Below are 14,910 nucleotides of genomic sequence, written 5' to 3' on the forward strand. Positions count from 1 at the left end.
TGCGATCTTGGCTCACTGCAACCTCCTACTCCCTAGTTCAAGCGATTATCCTGCCTCCGCCTCCTGAGTAGCTGGGATTACAGGCATATGCCACACACCCAGCTAACTTTTGTATTTTTAGTGGAGATGGGGTTTCACCACGTTGGCCAGGATAGTCTCGATCTCCTGACCTCATGATCCACCCGCTTCGACCTCCCAGAGTGCTGGGATTACAGACGTGAGCCACCACACGTGGCCGAAAAAAAATTAGATTCTCATTCCCATTCGATTCTGTTCTATCCCATTCTATTTACTTAATGGGCTTTGCAGGCCATAGAGCCACCTCCCAGCCTCCACTTCCCTTCCCTGCCTGAGACTCTGCTGTGGACTGGCCTGCCTCCCTGGGCAGCTTCTTCCAGTTCCCCACAGGAGCTATGTTCTTTCATGTCCCAGCCTCTGCATGGCTTCCTCCACCCACACTTAGTCCCTCCCCTTAGCACCCTTTGTCTGGCTAACCCCTGCTCAGGTCAGGGTGTGGGGGCTTTCCCAGAGAGTCCCACTGACCCCCACACTTCCCTGATCAAGGCACTTGTCACCCTGCTGCCAGTCCCTCTTTGCTTCTTTGCTCTCACTGAAATATAAGTGCCATCCTTACTGGGGCATTGCTTTTGGCTGTGTCTCCCAGTAAGTATAGTAAGCATTTAGTAAAAATCGCTGAGCAAAGGAAGGAATACTAAATTCAGAAACATCAGAATGAATCGTGATGCTGCCTCTCTAGGGAAATCCTGGCATGTAAGATGCTAAAAAGGAGGATTACTGCCACACAAGTTCTATCCCCACTACTGCTTCAGTAATGGCAAAACCCTGTCATGATAGGACACATGTGTTCTCACTGGTTCCTGAATCAAGAAAGGTAGATCTAGCGGAACATCAGCACAAAATCTGAGCAGGCTATGGAAGAGCCCATGGCTGACTTTACCATGATGTGTGGCTGGCATCGTTGGCTGCATGGCAGTTAATCCCATTGCAGGAAAGGTTTTTAAAAGCTTTACTTCAGTGGCAATCTTTTGGCTCTTACCACCAGTCTGTGGGAAAAGGTGCACTGTAACAGCTGCCGTGAATGTTTTCTTACTTTCCCAAAACCTAGTAGAGGGGGAGAGAAGAACTTGAAAGTCTTCTACCTAAGCAAATGCTGGGGGGCAACTGAAGGGTTGATGATCAAAGACTCCAGGTGTTTGGCGGAGGCTCTCAAGTACAGGAGGACACAGGGTAGGTATGAAAATGGGAAGGGGGAAGTAGTGTGTGGGGAAATGGAGATGGCTGAGTTCTAAATCCAGGCTAAGCACAGCAAAAATTCTTGAGATTTTACCCATCTTATAAAACTAAAGGAGAAAGATAACTGTCTGTTTTCTCTACCCAAGAATGCCAGTCTGGCAAGTGGGGTGTATCATAAACAAAAGTCATGGGAACATGGATGCCCTGAACATCAGTTTCTCCAAAAGGGGAGGAGGAACTAAGTACCTTTCTCTTAGGATCAATACAACAGTGATCTCACTTAGAGGCTTTTTCACAAACTAGGATGATGGCTAGGCACAGTGGCTCATGCATGTAATCCCAGCATTTTTGGAAGCCAAGGCAGGCAGACCACTTGAGGCTGGAAGTTTGAGACCAGACTGGCCAACATGGGGAAACCCTGTCTCTATTAAAAATACAAAAATTAGCTGGGCATGGTGGCAGGTGTCTGTAATCCCAGCCACTTGGGAGGCTGAGGCAAGAGAATCACTTAAACCCGGGACGCAGAGGTTGCAGTGAGCCAAGATTGCGCCACTGCACTCCAGCCTAGGCGACAGAGCCAGACCCTGTCTCAAAAAAAAAAAAAAAAAAAAAGATGAGACAGGCTAAGACACGCATGGATGGGATCGTCCTTGAGTGTGGCTGGGTGAATCACATCATGGCCCTCACGGGTCCCTCATGCCCTGCTGGCTCCTCACCTCCAGAAATCATCCTATTTATAATATCTGTATTTGAATCAAAGGCTTAGTTAAAGGCAGAAAAAAAAAATCTATAAAATGCAGCCTGAAGGGAGTTGGTGGGGGTGGGGAGGGCCTAGGATGTTCAGCGACAGCTGCTCTGGAAAAGGGGCCTTAGAGTTGAAGCCAGGTCAGGCACGGCGGCTCATGCCTATAATCCCCACACTTTGGGAGACTAAGGTGGGTGAATTGCTTGAGCCAAGGAGTTCAAGACCAGCCCGGGTAACATAGTGAGACTCTGTCTCTATTAAAAAGAAAAGAAAAGAAAAGAAAAGAGTTGAAGCCAGAGAAGACATGCGGCATTGAGCTCTTGTGGCAGAAGGAAGAACAGCAAAGACCCTTAAAAAGACAAGTTTGGGATGTTTGAGGGGCTACAGACGGTGAGTGGTTGGGAGTGTGTAAGGCAGAGGCGGGAGGGGCAGAAGCTATGGTTCATGCAGGGCCACAGAAGAAGCTTTTAAGCAGGAAACCAGTATAATAGTCTCTCTCTATATAAATATCACACTGGCTTCCAAGTGGCGAGTGACCTTGGAATAGTAGAAAGGAACGAAATGTGAACATGAAGGAGCCAAGAGTTGTGGCTGGGAGCCCAGGGAGGAGGCTGCTGTGGTCCTCTGGCCAACAGAGGTGGTGATGGCGGCTGAATCCCTGAGACGTCATGGAGCAGTTCTTGTTTCAGGCTTGAATGTAGGGTGTGAGACAGAAACAGAGGAAGCAAAATAAGAGTTAGTAGGTTTTTGGGACGTTGATTAACTGACTCACCTGGTAACTGCAGTTGTTGATGAATGAGTGGACTTCCCTTTCCCATGCGATTTCCATCCTGGTGGCTATTTGCCAAGACTGCTGCTCTGTTCTTACCTTTCTGTGATACAAGGCTAACATACTCACTGCCCAGCGTTGTTGGACAAACAAAATGGAAAATGGATAATACTGATGTCAAACTTTCTGAGAAGAGACAAGTGGAGTAGACACAGAGGCCCTTCTTGTTGTTTCGGTTAGGCCAACACACAGATGAATGTCACCCCTCCCATCAAGCCTGTGGAGTAGATATTGCTATCATCATTTCACTGAGGGTAGGACTAAGGCCCAGGACTGAGTTTGTATAACTGGGCTATGGCCACAGTGCTTATGAGTGGGCTCAGGTGTGCAGAGTTGAAGGTGAGCGGTGGTAGAGTAGGGTCAGTTGACATAATCCTTAGAGATGGGAGGGAAAAGAGGACACCATGTTTGTTAATGGCCTGCTTTCTAATCCCAGTACAAAACAGAGGGATCCCTGCATTGTGATTTACTGAATGAGTTTCAAGGAAATAAAGGGGGCTGGGGGGAGTGGGGAGACTCCAACACACTCCAACAAAGGAGGTAGCCTTGAACCTCCTTTGAAGTGCAATGCGAAGAAGTCAGTCTCTCCACACAGGACTGGAGCTGAAAGCTGAGAGCCAGGAGTGTAGACACTGATACTGATGCTGATGCTGACTGGTTAGCTTGAATAGAATGTGCCTGGAGGCTGGAAGGGCTGAGGGAACTGACTCTAAGCATGTGCAAAGGCCTGAGGCCGTGAAGCAAGTTCCGCATGACTTGACCCAGTCGCTTCTACAGAAGCACGGTGGCTTTGTACACCCGAAACCATCCTGGAAACCATCCTGGTCTGTCTCGTCCCTGCAGAAGTTGCAGCCTCTCGGCCCAGGCCTGGGGAGCTGTCCTCTTCTCTTCCAGGAGGTTAAACCATTCTGTCTCCCCATCAGAGCCTCATAGCTAGGTGGGGAAGCTCAGAGCAGCCCCAGGGATCCTCTCTGTCCTGGGCACATCTGTTACTGCCCTTCACCATGCTTGCTAAGGGTCTGTCTCTTTTTCTGGGTAGTGAGCAACTTAAGTCAGAGAATGGGTCTTAGTCATCTTAGTATCCTCAAAGCCCAGGCCGATGAATGGTGCCCAAAGGAGATTTGCTGAGTCAGTGGATACATTTCCTGTGAGGCTCAGGCTCCCTACCAGCATCCCCATCATCTGGCTTTCCTGGGCAGCTTCAGAGCATGAGACCTGAGCCACTGACCTGGCTGCTAGCTGATCCTGAGGAGGAGGACATGCCAAGAAACAGCAACTTCCCTTCCCGTCTTCACAAAAAGGAGCCCCTGACCCAAAATCCAACCTCGGGAAGCACACAGAAAAAATGCCTGGAAGGAAACATTACTGAATGGGGGGCGGGGGGGAAGAGCCTGGGTTCCAGGACCAAGTCTGGAACCAACAAACTGTATGAGCTTTGGCAAGTTACTTAACCCCTCTGTGCCTTTCCCTTCTGCACTTTGAAACAGAGAGGCACTATTGTAGGTTAAGGTCAGGAGGACTCTGACCTCACACAGCCTAATTTTGAATCCCTGTTACACCACTTACCGGCAGCAACCACTTAGATCTGTGACCACGGCCCAGTTATACAAACTCCCTAGACCTTAGTATTCTGTTGATGAGATGGATAATAACAGTATCCATTTCATAGAGTTGTTGGGATGTTAGTACAGCTAGTTTCTATTTAATATGTGTAGGGTAGTGCCTGGCACCTGATAGGTGAGTTATTATTGTAATGTTGTCTTTTTAAAAATGATGACTGCTATTCATGCCTCCCACAGTTTTGGTGATGATCTCCTGACATCATGAATAAAAAAGTAGGGAGGAATTTAGTAGGTATCTGGTCTTCTGTGGCCTTTTTTTGTTTTAAAATCTCACAAGAAATTCCTTCTTTTTTTCAGCGGAGCCAGCACCGGGCACACACCCCAGCTGACAGCTTTCCATGACAAAGGCAAGACCGCCAGGTCTCTAGCCCTGAAGCCAGCAAGTCTCCAGTCTCAGGAAAACAAGGGAAGGAGGGGAGGGTTCATTAACAACCTCAAGGTTTAACTACTAGAGCAGCTCAAGAAAATAAAAACCCATTAGACCCTGAGGATTTAGAATCTTTCCAAGTCTGGAAAGTCTCTGGAGGGAAGAGAAGCAGCTTGGGACTTTGCTCTGAGGTTCCGAGCAAAGCTTGGCCCTTTTTATCCTGGGAGGGACTTGGGACTTGTGAGTGCCCTCAGGGGCTGGAGCGGGTGGTGGTAGAGGGGGGAGGGGTACAAAGGCTCACAGCTCTGAAGCCTCTGGTCTCCCAGGCTGCTGTTTTTCCAGTAAGTTCAAGAATGGGATGAAGAATCTAAAAGTGTCAAGAAAGAAATCTGAAACCTGCTTATTAATTCCTCACCTTCTCCTTTGCCATCTTACTCTGAATGGTTCACTAGGGCCTAAAGGCTGGAAGGCAGCTACTCAAACTTATAAATGTGCTGCTAAATGTCCTGTTATACACAGAACAACCTCTACAATACAGAATTATCCAGCCCCAAATATCAGTACCGCTGATGACTGAGGAACCCTGGTCTAGTTACAGGCAAGTTTCCAGCCATTTCCTTGGAAGTGATGGGCTGCATGCAGTCCTCCTAAGGACCACACTCCAGGATGCAGAGCTCTCCTTGAGGCATGAGGCCTCAAAGCACCGTTTCTTTCTGTAGTAGAGATTGTTTGCTGCACTGAAATTCAATTTAATCTAAATAACAGAACCATTAATCTATTAGAAATAAACCAGCCGGGTGCGGTGGCTCACGCCTGTAATCTCAGCACTTTGGGAGGCCGAGGCGTGTGAATCACTCTGGAGTGACTGCGCAGGCAGTCAGGAGTTCGAGACCACCCTGCCCAACATGGCAAAACCCATCTCTACTAAAAATACAAAAATTAGCCAGGCGTGATGGCATGTGCCTGTGGTCCCTGATACTCAGGATGCCAGGGAGAATTGCTTGAACCCACAAGGCGGAGGTTGCAGTGATGCAGTGAGCCAAGATTGCACCCCTGCACTCCAACCTGGGCAACAGAGTGAGACTCCAACAACAACAACAACAACAACAACAACAACAACAACAACAACAACCCAAAATGTTCATAAGCCTAAAGATCCTCCTGAAGAGTAATTGTCTCATTCCAGCCTTTTCAGATGTGGGTAGGTGGAATGAGAAAACCAATCGTTTGCTCTTTCCACAGTGGTTTGTTGCCACGCTGCTCACATCTCTCGTTCTTTAGGACAAAGAAGCTGAAGACAGGAAAGCAGTAATGCCCAGGAAGCCAGAAGTGATCCCACTTTTAAGTTTATTTCATGTGATTCTTCTTCTCAGCATGCAGTGAACTTTCTCAGGAAAAACTTTTCTTTGCTGCCGCAGTTTACATTATAAATTAATTTACAAATATAGAGTTGTGCTAGAAACAATATTTATATAAGTCCATGATATTTTCATATACAAAAATATCCATAGAAACCGTTTCTTTGAACACATACTATGGGAGTAGGTAGTCTTTGGTTGTCTTTCTGCATAATGTTTAAGTAATGGTGATGTCATTTGTACCTCAATAAGCTGTTTAAAAAAATAATTTTCTGTATGTATATTTCAAAATAAAACATTTTTAAAGTAATGCTGTGAGAGTCTCGGGGTGAAAAAATACACAGGGAATTTTAAATTTTTTTTACAATGTGCTTCTGTTCCTGTTTCTAAAAAAGTTAAAACTCCAAACTAGCCACGCTCACATCCAAAAACATGGTACAAAGGCAACTCACAGGACGATAAATTCATTTTTGTGGAACACCGTTCCCATAAATTTGACAACTATCAGCATTTTAATGAACGCTTTTTGAATAAAAAATTTGGTTGTTTTTTTGAGACAGAGTCTCACTTTGTCACCCAGGCTGTCCAGGCTGTCATACAGTAGCATGATCTCAGCTCACTGCAGCCTTGACCTCCCAGGTTCAAGTGATCCTCCCACCTCAGCCCCCCAAGTAGCTGGGACTACAGGTGCATGCCACCACATCTAGCTAATTTTTGTTATTTTTTGTAGAGATGGGGTTTCACCATGTTGCCCAGGATGGTCTCAAACTCCTGGGCTAAAGCACTCTGCCCGCTTAGGCCTCCCAAAGTGTTGAGGTTACAGGCTTGAGCCACTGCGCCGGCCCTGAATGAATTCTGTCATTCGGCAACTAGTGGATGAGTGTACCAGGCACTCTACTGGGCACTAGAAGGTTGACCTTAAAAATTATTCAAATGATACCTCTGAGAAGTAACAGAGTGCTAAAATAAATAAGATTAAATATATCTTTTTAAAAACTGACCACAAATGGTTTATTGTATCAAAAACTATAAAATCCCATTTCTTCATTATTTAAAAAATATTTTGTAGACACAGTCTTGCTGTGTTGCTCAGGCTGGTCTCAAACTCTTGGACTCAAGTGATCCTCCCACCTCAGTCTCCTAAAGTGTTGGGATTACAGGTGTGAACCATTGCACCTGGCCTAAAATTCCATTTAAGAGTTTTTATTTTGGCTGAGCATGGTGGCTCACACCTTTAATCCCAGTGCTTTGGGAGGCAGAAGTGGGCAGATCGCTTGAGTCCAGGAGTTCAAGATCAGCCTGGACAACATAGTGAAACCCCATCTCTACACAAAATACGAAAAAATTAGCTAGGTGTGGTGGCATGCATCTGCAGTCCAAGCTACTCAGGAGGCTGAGGTAGGGGGATGGCTTGAACCCAGGAGATTGAGGCTGCAGTGAGCTGCGTTTTTTTTTTTTTTTTTTGAGACCCCCATCAAAAAAATTTTTTTAATTAAAAAATTATTTTAAAGTAAAAAAATTTAAATTTAAAATTTTACAAATTAAAAAGTTAAAATATTAATTCAAAAGTTTAAAAAATTAGCTGCACACCTGTGAGCCCAGCTACTGGGGTGGGTCGGGGGAGCTGAGAAAGGACCACTGTTTGAACCTGTGAAGGTTGAGGCTGCAATGAGCCAAAATCTCACCACTGCACTTCAGCCTGGTTAAGAGAGGGAGACCGTCTCAAAAAACAAAACAAAACAAAACAAAACAACAACAACAAAAACCCACACACACACACACAAAAGCTATTTTTAATACAATTCTAATAATACTTTGTTGGAAAAGGAAACACCCAGGATACAAGCTAAAAGGGAGAGGATGCCAGGCTAACCATTACAAAATAGGGCAATGGTCACCCCAGATCTTGGACTCTGACCGCAGGATTCAGAGGTGCTGCCCAGGGGGAACGCACCAGATGACTTTTATTTTCAACTAGAATCTTTGGTCAAATGACATCTAGCATATATACTCATACTTATAACTGGCTACGGAGGCTGGTTTCTTGGTTTTGTAGGAAGTAGAACACAGAGGTTACAAGTACCGGCTCTGGAACCAGACTGTCTGGGTCTGATCCTGCCTCTAGTTTACTATCAGTCTCACTTGGAAAGTGGCCACAACTGTTTTTTTTGGCCCCCTGTGCACATTTGAGCTTGCAATCCTGGTATACAGTGATGATCAAAATAGACAAAATGACCTGATATCCTGGAGTTTCACTTCCCTTACATGGAAAACGGGGGGTAGTGATAATAGCCACCACCCAAGGTTGCTGAGAGGATTGAATGAATACATGACAAGTGCCTAGAACAGTGCCTGGCACACGGGGCTGCCTGTGCCATTTTATTGCCGTTAGAATATACCATGTACCAGACAGAGGTGATTTGTGAGCTGCCTATGCATAGCTCAAGGATTTGTGGTGTTGCCTAGGACAGTATGATAAACAACCAAAAAAAAAAAATCTTTAGAGGCAAAGGACACAAAGTTGGAGGTTTCCTATAAAAAAATTGAGATATCTGGCTCTTCTATAAAAATCAGAATGTAGGCTGGGCGCAGTGGCTCACGCCTGTAATCCCAGCACTTTGGGAGGCTGAGGCGGGTGGATCACCTGAGGTCAGGAGTTTGAGACCAGCCTGGCCAACAAGGCGAAACCCTATCTCTACTAAAAATACAAAATTTTAGCTGGGTGTGGCGGTGGGCGCCTGTAATCCCAGCTACTCGGGAGACTGAGGCAGGAGGACTGCTTGAACCCGGGAGGCAGAGGTTCAGCGCCACTGCACTCCAGTCTGGGCAAGAGAGCGAGACTCTTGTCAAAAAAAAAATAAAAAATCAGAATGCTGCCATGGGAGAGAGAAAGAACCAGCTGTTCCCAGCAGCCTTCTGTTAGTCAGTCCCAACTACCCTCTACTGCTTCAGTTGCCAACTGATGTTAGTTTTCTCACCCAGTAACTTCGTTGGCTTATGTTTTTTTAGCCATCTGTACACACTTGAGCTTGGAATCCTGGCATACAGTGATAAGCAAAATAGACATGGTCCCCGCCCTCACGGGGCTCACAGGCTACCTATCACAGAAGAGAGTGAAACGGATTTCTCTCTGGAGAGGCCCACATGCAGAGAAAACTGTAAAAGCTCGCTGGGTTGTAGAAAGAGTTATCTACTACACCCTTGCTACTCCAAGTGTGGTCAAAGGACCACGAGATCACCCAGGAACCTGACAGAAATGCAGAACTCAGGTCCTACCCCAGACCTACCGACTTGGAATCTGCATTCTCATCAGCATGTGTGCACGCCTCAGGTGTGCATACTCAAGTCTGAGAGCCTGCTCTACACCTCAGAGCCCTCTCGGGGGTAGATGAGGCTGTTGACCATGCTAAAGTTGTGGAAAGGGCTGCTGAAGGGGCTGCTTTGGCCCCCGCTGGTGCTGGCAGGGAAAGGGCTATAATAGGAAGATCTCTGGCCGGTGCTATTGCTGGTGCTATTGCTCAGTTGCAAGGTGTCTGCTGAGGCCTCTGAGATGGAGGTCGGGGAGAACATGCTACTGGAGGGCAGCTGGGCCCCCTGGATCCCTAGGTGGCGGCTGCCAGGGAGAGCCCGCTGGGTACTCACACTGCTGCTGACACTCAAGGAGCTGAGGCTGCTGAAGAAAGTGTTGAGACAAGGGGTGGAGGTGAGCATGGGTCCTCCAGGAGATGAGGCAGTACTCTTGGTGCCCTCCGGAGGCTCTGGGGAGTGGGAAGGCCTCAGCAGAGTGGAGGGACTCTCTTCTTCTGGCTTCCCACCCACTCCAGACCCCAATCCTGAGGAGAGCCCTTCTTCGGACTTTGATGTCCCGGCAGCCACTGTGGAGCCATTGCTGGCCTCAGAGCGGCGCTTTCGCTTCCGACGGAAGTTCCCGTTGTCAAACATTTTCTCACAGTTCGGATCCAGAGTCCAGTAATTACCCTTTCCTGAGAAGACGAGAAAAACCAAGTGAGAGAAGGACCTGTTTTATGCTTGTTTACTCAGCTTCATTTCTGGGAGGAGGAGAGCAGACTCTCATTAGATGCTGACAAAGATGCTCAATTCACTCTAATATTCAAACCAATCCTCTTTTGGGGAAAATGTTACTCTTCGCTTCAGAGAGAAATCCAGAACAAAGATGTTCTGGCCACCTCTACCTCCTCCTGGTGGTGTCTACTACTTAAATCTGAAGACCTAATTTCATTTCTGAGACACTTATAATTAAATCATGTAACACCTTCACTAATTCTAGATCCAAATCGTATGACCGTGCGAAGTCATGGAATCCTGATGCTACTTAAAGTTGGGCCTTAGACTGGGCCAACGTAGTGAGATGTCTACAAAAAAAAAAAAAAAAAAAAAAAAATTGAGCCTCTTTATTTATAAAATAGAGATAAAGATAGTACTAATTTAGTAAATTGAGTTTCTTTATTTATAAAATAGAGATAAGGATAGTACTAATTTAGTGGATTGACTGTGAGGATTAACTATATCAGCACAGTAGCTGGCACACAGTAAGCAGTGCAAAAACAGCACTTACAATTATTATTCATTGAAAGTGCATCATTCCCCACCTCTGAGAAAAATGCCCCACTGGAGAAAGGCAATCTCAAAATGACAAAAAAATTACTACTGAGCAATTGTTTTAACTATGCATTGGATGGCATAAATTTTGAGTATGAGGAAGCTCCTGGAAACTACATCCCCTCCTCATTGTGGGCTACAAATCCTGCAAATGTTTCACCCATTGGGTAAATACATTTCAGACACCAGGGCCTCATTTTTCTGCATGTAATGCTAGTTTTGTTCTATTTACCACAAGTGAGGTAGAAAAGATCTATCATGTTGGAGGATTTTATCTCCCAAAAGCTTTTTTCACTTCTGGTAAAAAGAATCCGATGTCTGAGAGTGCTGTAGAATGCTTATCTTGTGGTAAGTGCTTCACACGGATAACCTCAGCTATTCCTCACAGCTTTACAGCGATAGGCAATACTACTGCTTCCACTTTTCATATAGGAGAACTGGGGTGCAGACTGGTGAGTAACTTGTCATATTCCTAGTTAGTCATGATAGTCAGGATATAAACAGGCTGGCTCCAGACTCAGCATTAAAAAAAAAAAAAAAAAATTATTTATTTATTTATATTCTCTGAGATAGGGTCTCCCTCTGTCACCCAGACTGGAGTACAGTGGCGTAACCTTGGTTCACTGCAGTCTTGACCTCCTGGCCTCAAGCCATCCTCCCACCTCAGCCTCCCAGAGTAGCTGGTACTACAGGAGTGTATCACTATGAATGGCTAAAAGACTCAGCATTCTTGCTGGGCACAGCAGCTCACGCCTATAATCCTAGCAGTCTGGGAGGCCGAAACGGGTGGGTCACTTGAGCTCAGGAGTTCGAGACCAGCCTGGATAACACAGGGAAAGCCCATCTCTACATAAAATACAAATTAGCCGGGCACTGTGGCATGCGCCCATAGTCCCAGCTACTTGGGAGGCTAAGGCAGCAAAATTGTTTGAGCTGGTGAGGCAAAGGTTGCAGTGAGATCGTGCCACTGCACTCTAGCCTGGATGACAGGAATGAAACTGTCTCAAAAAAAAAAAAAAACCAAAAACCCTCAGCATTCTTAACTAACCACTGGGCTAGGCTGCCTCCACTGAACCATGTTCTGCAAATAGTTACAGGAAAAAAAATATATATATATAACTACAATTTCAATAATATCTCCACCTATCTGGATATGTATATTGTGCCACATTGGTACCAACTTTTTTGACAAAAAAACTAGCCATAGACCCTTGAACTTTTAGGATAAAGTCCAGAAGAGTTTACATGACAATTTACATGATAATCTTGGGTGGTACAAAAGCCAAATCAAGAGGATGCATCTTCTAGAACTGCATACCCTGCCCAATACAGTAGCCACTAGCCACACACGATTATTGGGCACCTGAAGTATGGCTAGTCCAAATTAAGATGTAGTGTAAAATACACATGGGATTTTGAAGACTTAGTACCGAGAAAATAACAAAGAATCTCATTAGTAATTTTCATATTTGTTATATGTTGAAACAATATTTTGGATTATTTAATTTGCATTGTATTTCCACTGGAGAGTGGTGCTCCACAGTGCCTTCAGGGATGAGCCCATTCTGAGCTCCAGAATATTCACATAATTTACACAAAATCCTGGATCTCTGTAATGTGCAACTAAAATGGTTTCACCTCACTTCTCTTTTTCCTATCACAACCCCTTTCCCTTTCCTTGTTCTGGGTTCCTTCTAAAAACCTCAAGTAGGATTCCGTTTCTCTCTTCTTGTTAATCATTTCTCCACCTCCACCGCTCAGAGCAGGTAACACTCACTCCACTGTAACACAGACCTCCTCACTCCAGGAGCAACTGGGCTTAGACCAAAACCGCAGCAAATTTGGGATATTCATTTCTAAATTTCTAACTAGTTAAGGTACCCAAACTGCAATTTGCAGGACCTCCCTGCTAAAGTTCTCCCATTCCAGACCCCCGTGTGATGATGCCCGTGCCACTCTCTCTAGGGGTAGGCACCGTACTTGCTCTATTCAGGACACAGTGAGCCTCTTTGGAACCCGATGAGGAGGAAGTGCACCTAGGGACAGCCGGGCTGGCCCCCAGTTCTCCCACCGCGTCTTCTGCGAAACATGATGGAAATCCCAGCTCACGTGGATCCCTTTATAACAATCCCTTATTTGAGAGCTTACTTGTAAGTAGACCCTCCCTTCAAAAGGCCTGATGAACACCACCCAGGGGTAGCCGCCTGTTCTGGGATACAGATTTTTTTCGTTTCTCTAATTGGCCGGCCTCTGCGAGTGGATGTAAAGGTCAAGCTCCTTTCTCACCGAGCCTTCCTCCGGATGATCCCCTGCTCCTTCCCTTTGTCCTCCGGTTGGGTGGTTTATTCCTCCACCCGCTCCCACCCGCAGCCTGGACAAGAAGACTCCTGGCAGATCTTCCAGCCGCACACCGACCCCGGCGCCGGCCCTCGCGCCCCGCGTCCGCCCTCCCCGGCTGGGAAGCACCTGCCGGCGGCCCTCACCTGGGTCGTCCTCGTCGCGGGGCACCTTCTTGAAGCAGTCGTTGAGCGACAGGTTGTGGCGGATGGAGTTCTGCCAGCCGGCCTTGCTGCGCTGGTAGAAAGGGAAGCTGTCGGCGACGAACTGGTAAATGTGGCTGAGCGTGAGCTTGCGCTCGGGCGCGCTCTGAATGGCCATGGCGATAAGCGCCGAATACGAGTAGGGCGGCCGCACCATCTTCATCAGGTCCTCGCGGCTGGCCATGGACAGCCAGCCCAGTTCCCCGGGCCCCGCGGGCGCGGCGGGCGAGGCGGGCGCGGCGGGCGCGGGCTGCGCGAAGGGCCGCTGAGCGCAGCCGAAGGTGCCGGCGGCGGGTGGCGGCTGCAGGAAGGGCCCGGCCGCGGCCCCTGGGGGCGGCGGCGGCGGCGGCGGGGCGCTCAGGTACGCGGCGGCGGCTGCGGCGGCGGCAGAGGGCGGGCCTCCCACGCCGGGCCCGTTGAGCCACAGGTAGGGGTTGGCGGCGGCGGCCGGCGGCGCGGCGTAGTCGGCCAGCCCGTAAGGCGCCCTGGCGGCCGGAGGGGCGCCCGGGGCGGCGGCGGTGGCGGCGGGCGGGGGCAGGCCGGGCTGCGAATACACTCCGAAGTTGTCGCCGCAGTAGAGGGCCATGTCGGCTGCCGTGGGCGGCTGCGGCGCGGCCGCGGCGAGGGGCGAGCGGGGCTGGTCTCGCCGCTCGGGCGAGAGCATCCCTTTGGGGGCCAAACCTGCGGCTCCGCCTCCACCGGCGCTGGGCGCCCGGTGCTCCGGGCCGAGGTCGGGCGGGTGCTCGCGGAGCGCCTGCGAGCTGGCCTCTTATAACCGAGCCCGCCGCGGCTCCTCCTGGGCTGGCCCGGAGCGGGGCGGTGGCCGCGGGCCTGGGCTCTCCACGCCCCCGCCACGCCCCACCTGCCCGCGCGCCCGAACCCGAAGCCCGCCCGCCCCGCCCCTACCACCCCTCTGCCCGGGCCCGGGAGCCTCGGGGAGGCCGGCGCCTCCAGGTTTCGGGCAAAAAGCAGCACCCCGTTCCTAGACCACGTTTCTTAACACCATAATAAGCAAAGCCAGGAATATTAAAGAGAAGACAACCCGAACAGTACTAATGATTTCTAAAAAGTTAACTTGGGGTGGCCGCTCGGGCCACCTGCCTAGTCGCCCTTTGCCTTTTCTACCTCTTTCCTCCTAACCTTTTGTCATCGAGTTGCGGTATTCACGTCCAGTCTCAACCGATCGGCTTCCAGTCGAAAATAGTCGATGTGATTTACAGTGCTTTGGGGTATACGGTAGAGATTATTAACGGGCCCCTTTGGCGTGTCCCCTTCTCGGGGATTCTGTGGTCAGAGGAACGGAAATCAGTGTTGAGTTTTTCTAACCAAACTGTAGGTTCGCTCACATTCGGGAAGCATTTGTTCGTTTTCTGTGCGGTTTGTACGGGCTTTCGTTGTGATTTATTATCTTCAAAAACATAAAGGTGAATGTTTTCAAAGACATTCAAATAAGTAGCTTCGGAATTAGCATTTTAAACCCGAAAGTTTCGAAGTTTTAAGTAGTATAAACTGTGCAAGAAGCGCTCATTTATAAAAACAGTCTCATCTAACAGGGAAATCTATGACTTGCCCTCT

At 48.1% G+C, this 14,910-nt stretch overlaps 1 protein-coding gene across 1 annotated transcript; it reads right to left on the reverse strand.

Moving 5' to 3' along the window:
* Positions 1-8,120: 8,120 nt before the first annotated feature.
* FOXI3 (forkhead box I3) lies at positions 8,121-13,921 on the reverse strand. The gene is made up of 2 exons (XM_025354860.1): positions 13,279-13,921; positions 8,121-10,158 (listed from the first exon to the last, which is right to left on the reverse strand). Exons 1-2 carry the CDS (start codon positions 13,919-13,921, stop codon positions 9,536-9,538), a joined length of 1,266 nt encoding a protein of 421 aa, XP_025210645.1. The 3' UTR covers positions 8,121-9,535.
* Positions 13,922-14,910: the final 989 nt, after the last annotated feature.

Source organism: Theropithecus gelada, chromosome 13 (assembly GCF_003255815.1).
Source record: "Theropithecus gelada isolate Dixy chromosome 13, Tgel_1.0, whole genome shotgun sequence".
Lineage (NCBI taxonomy): Eukaryota > Metazoa > Chordata > Mammalia > Primates > Cercopithecidae > Theropithecus > Theropithecus gelada.

Excerpts from the sequence above, each read along its gene's own strand:
- FOXI3 (XM_025354860.1), bottom strand. The coding sequence starts at position 13,921 with ATGGCCCTCTACTGCGGCGACAACTTCGGAGTGTATTCGCAGCCCGGC. Across the intron at positions 10,159-13,278 it reads CCGCGACGAGGACGACCCAG|GAAAGGGTAATTACTGGACT; the intron begins GTGAGGGCCGCC and ends TCGTCTTCTCAG.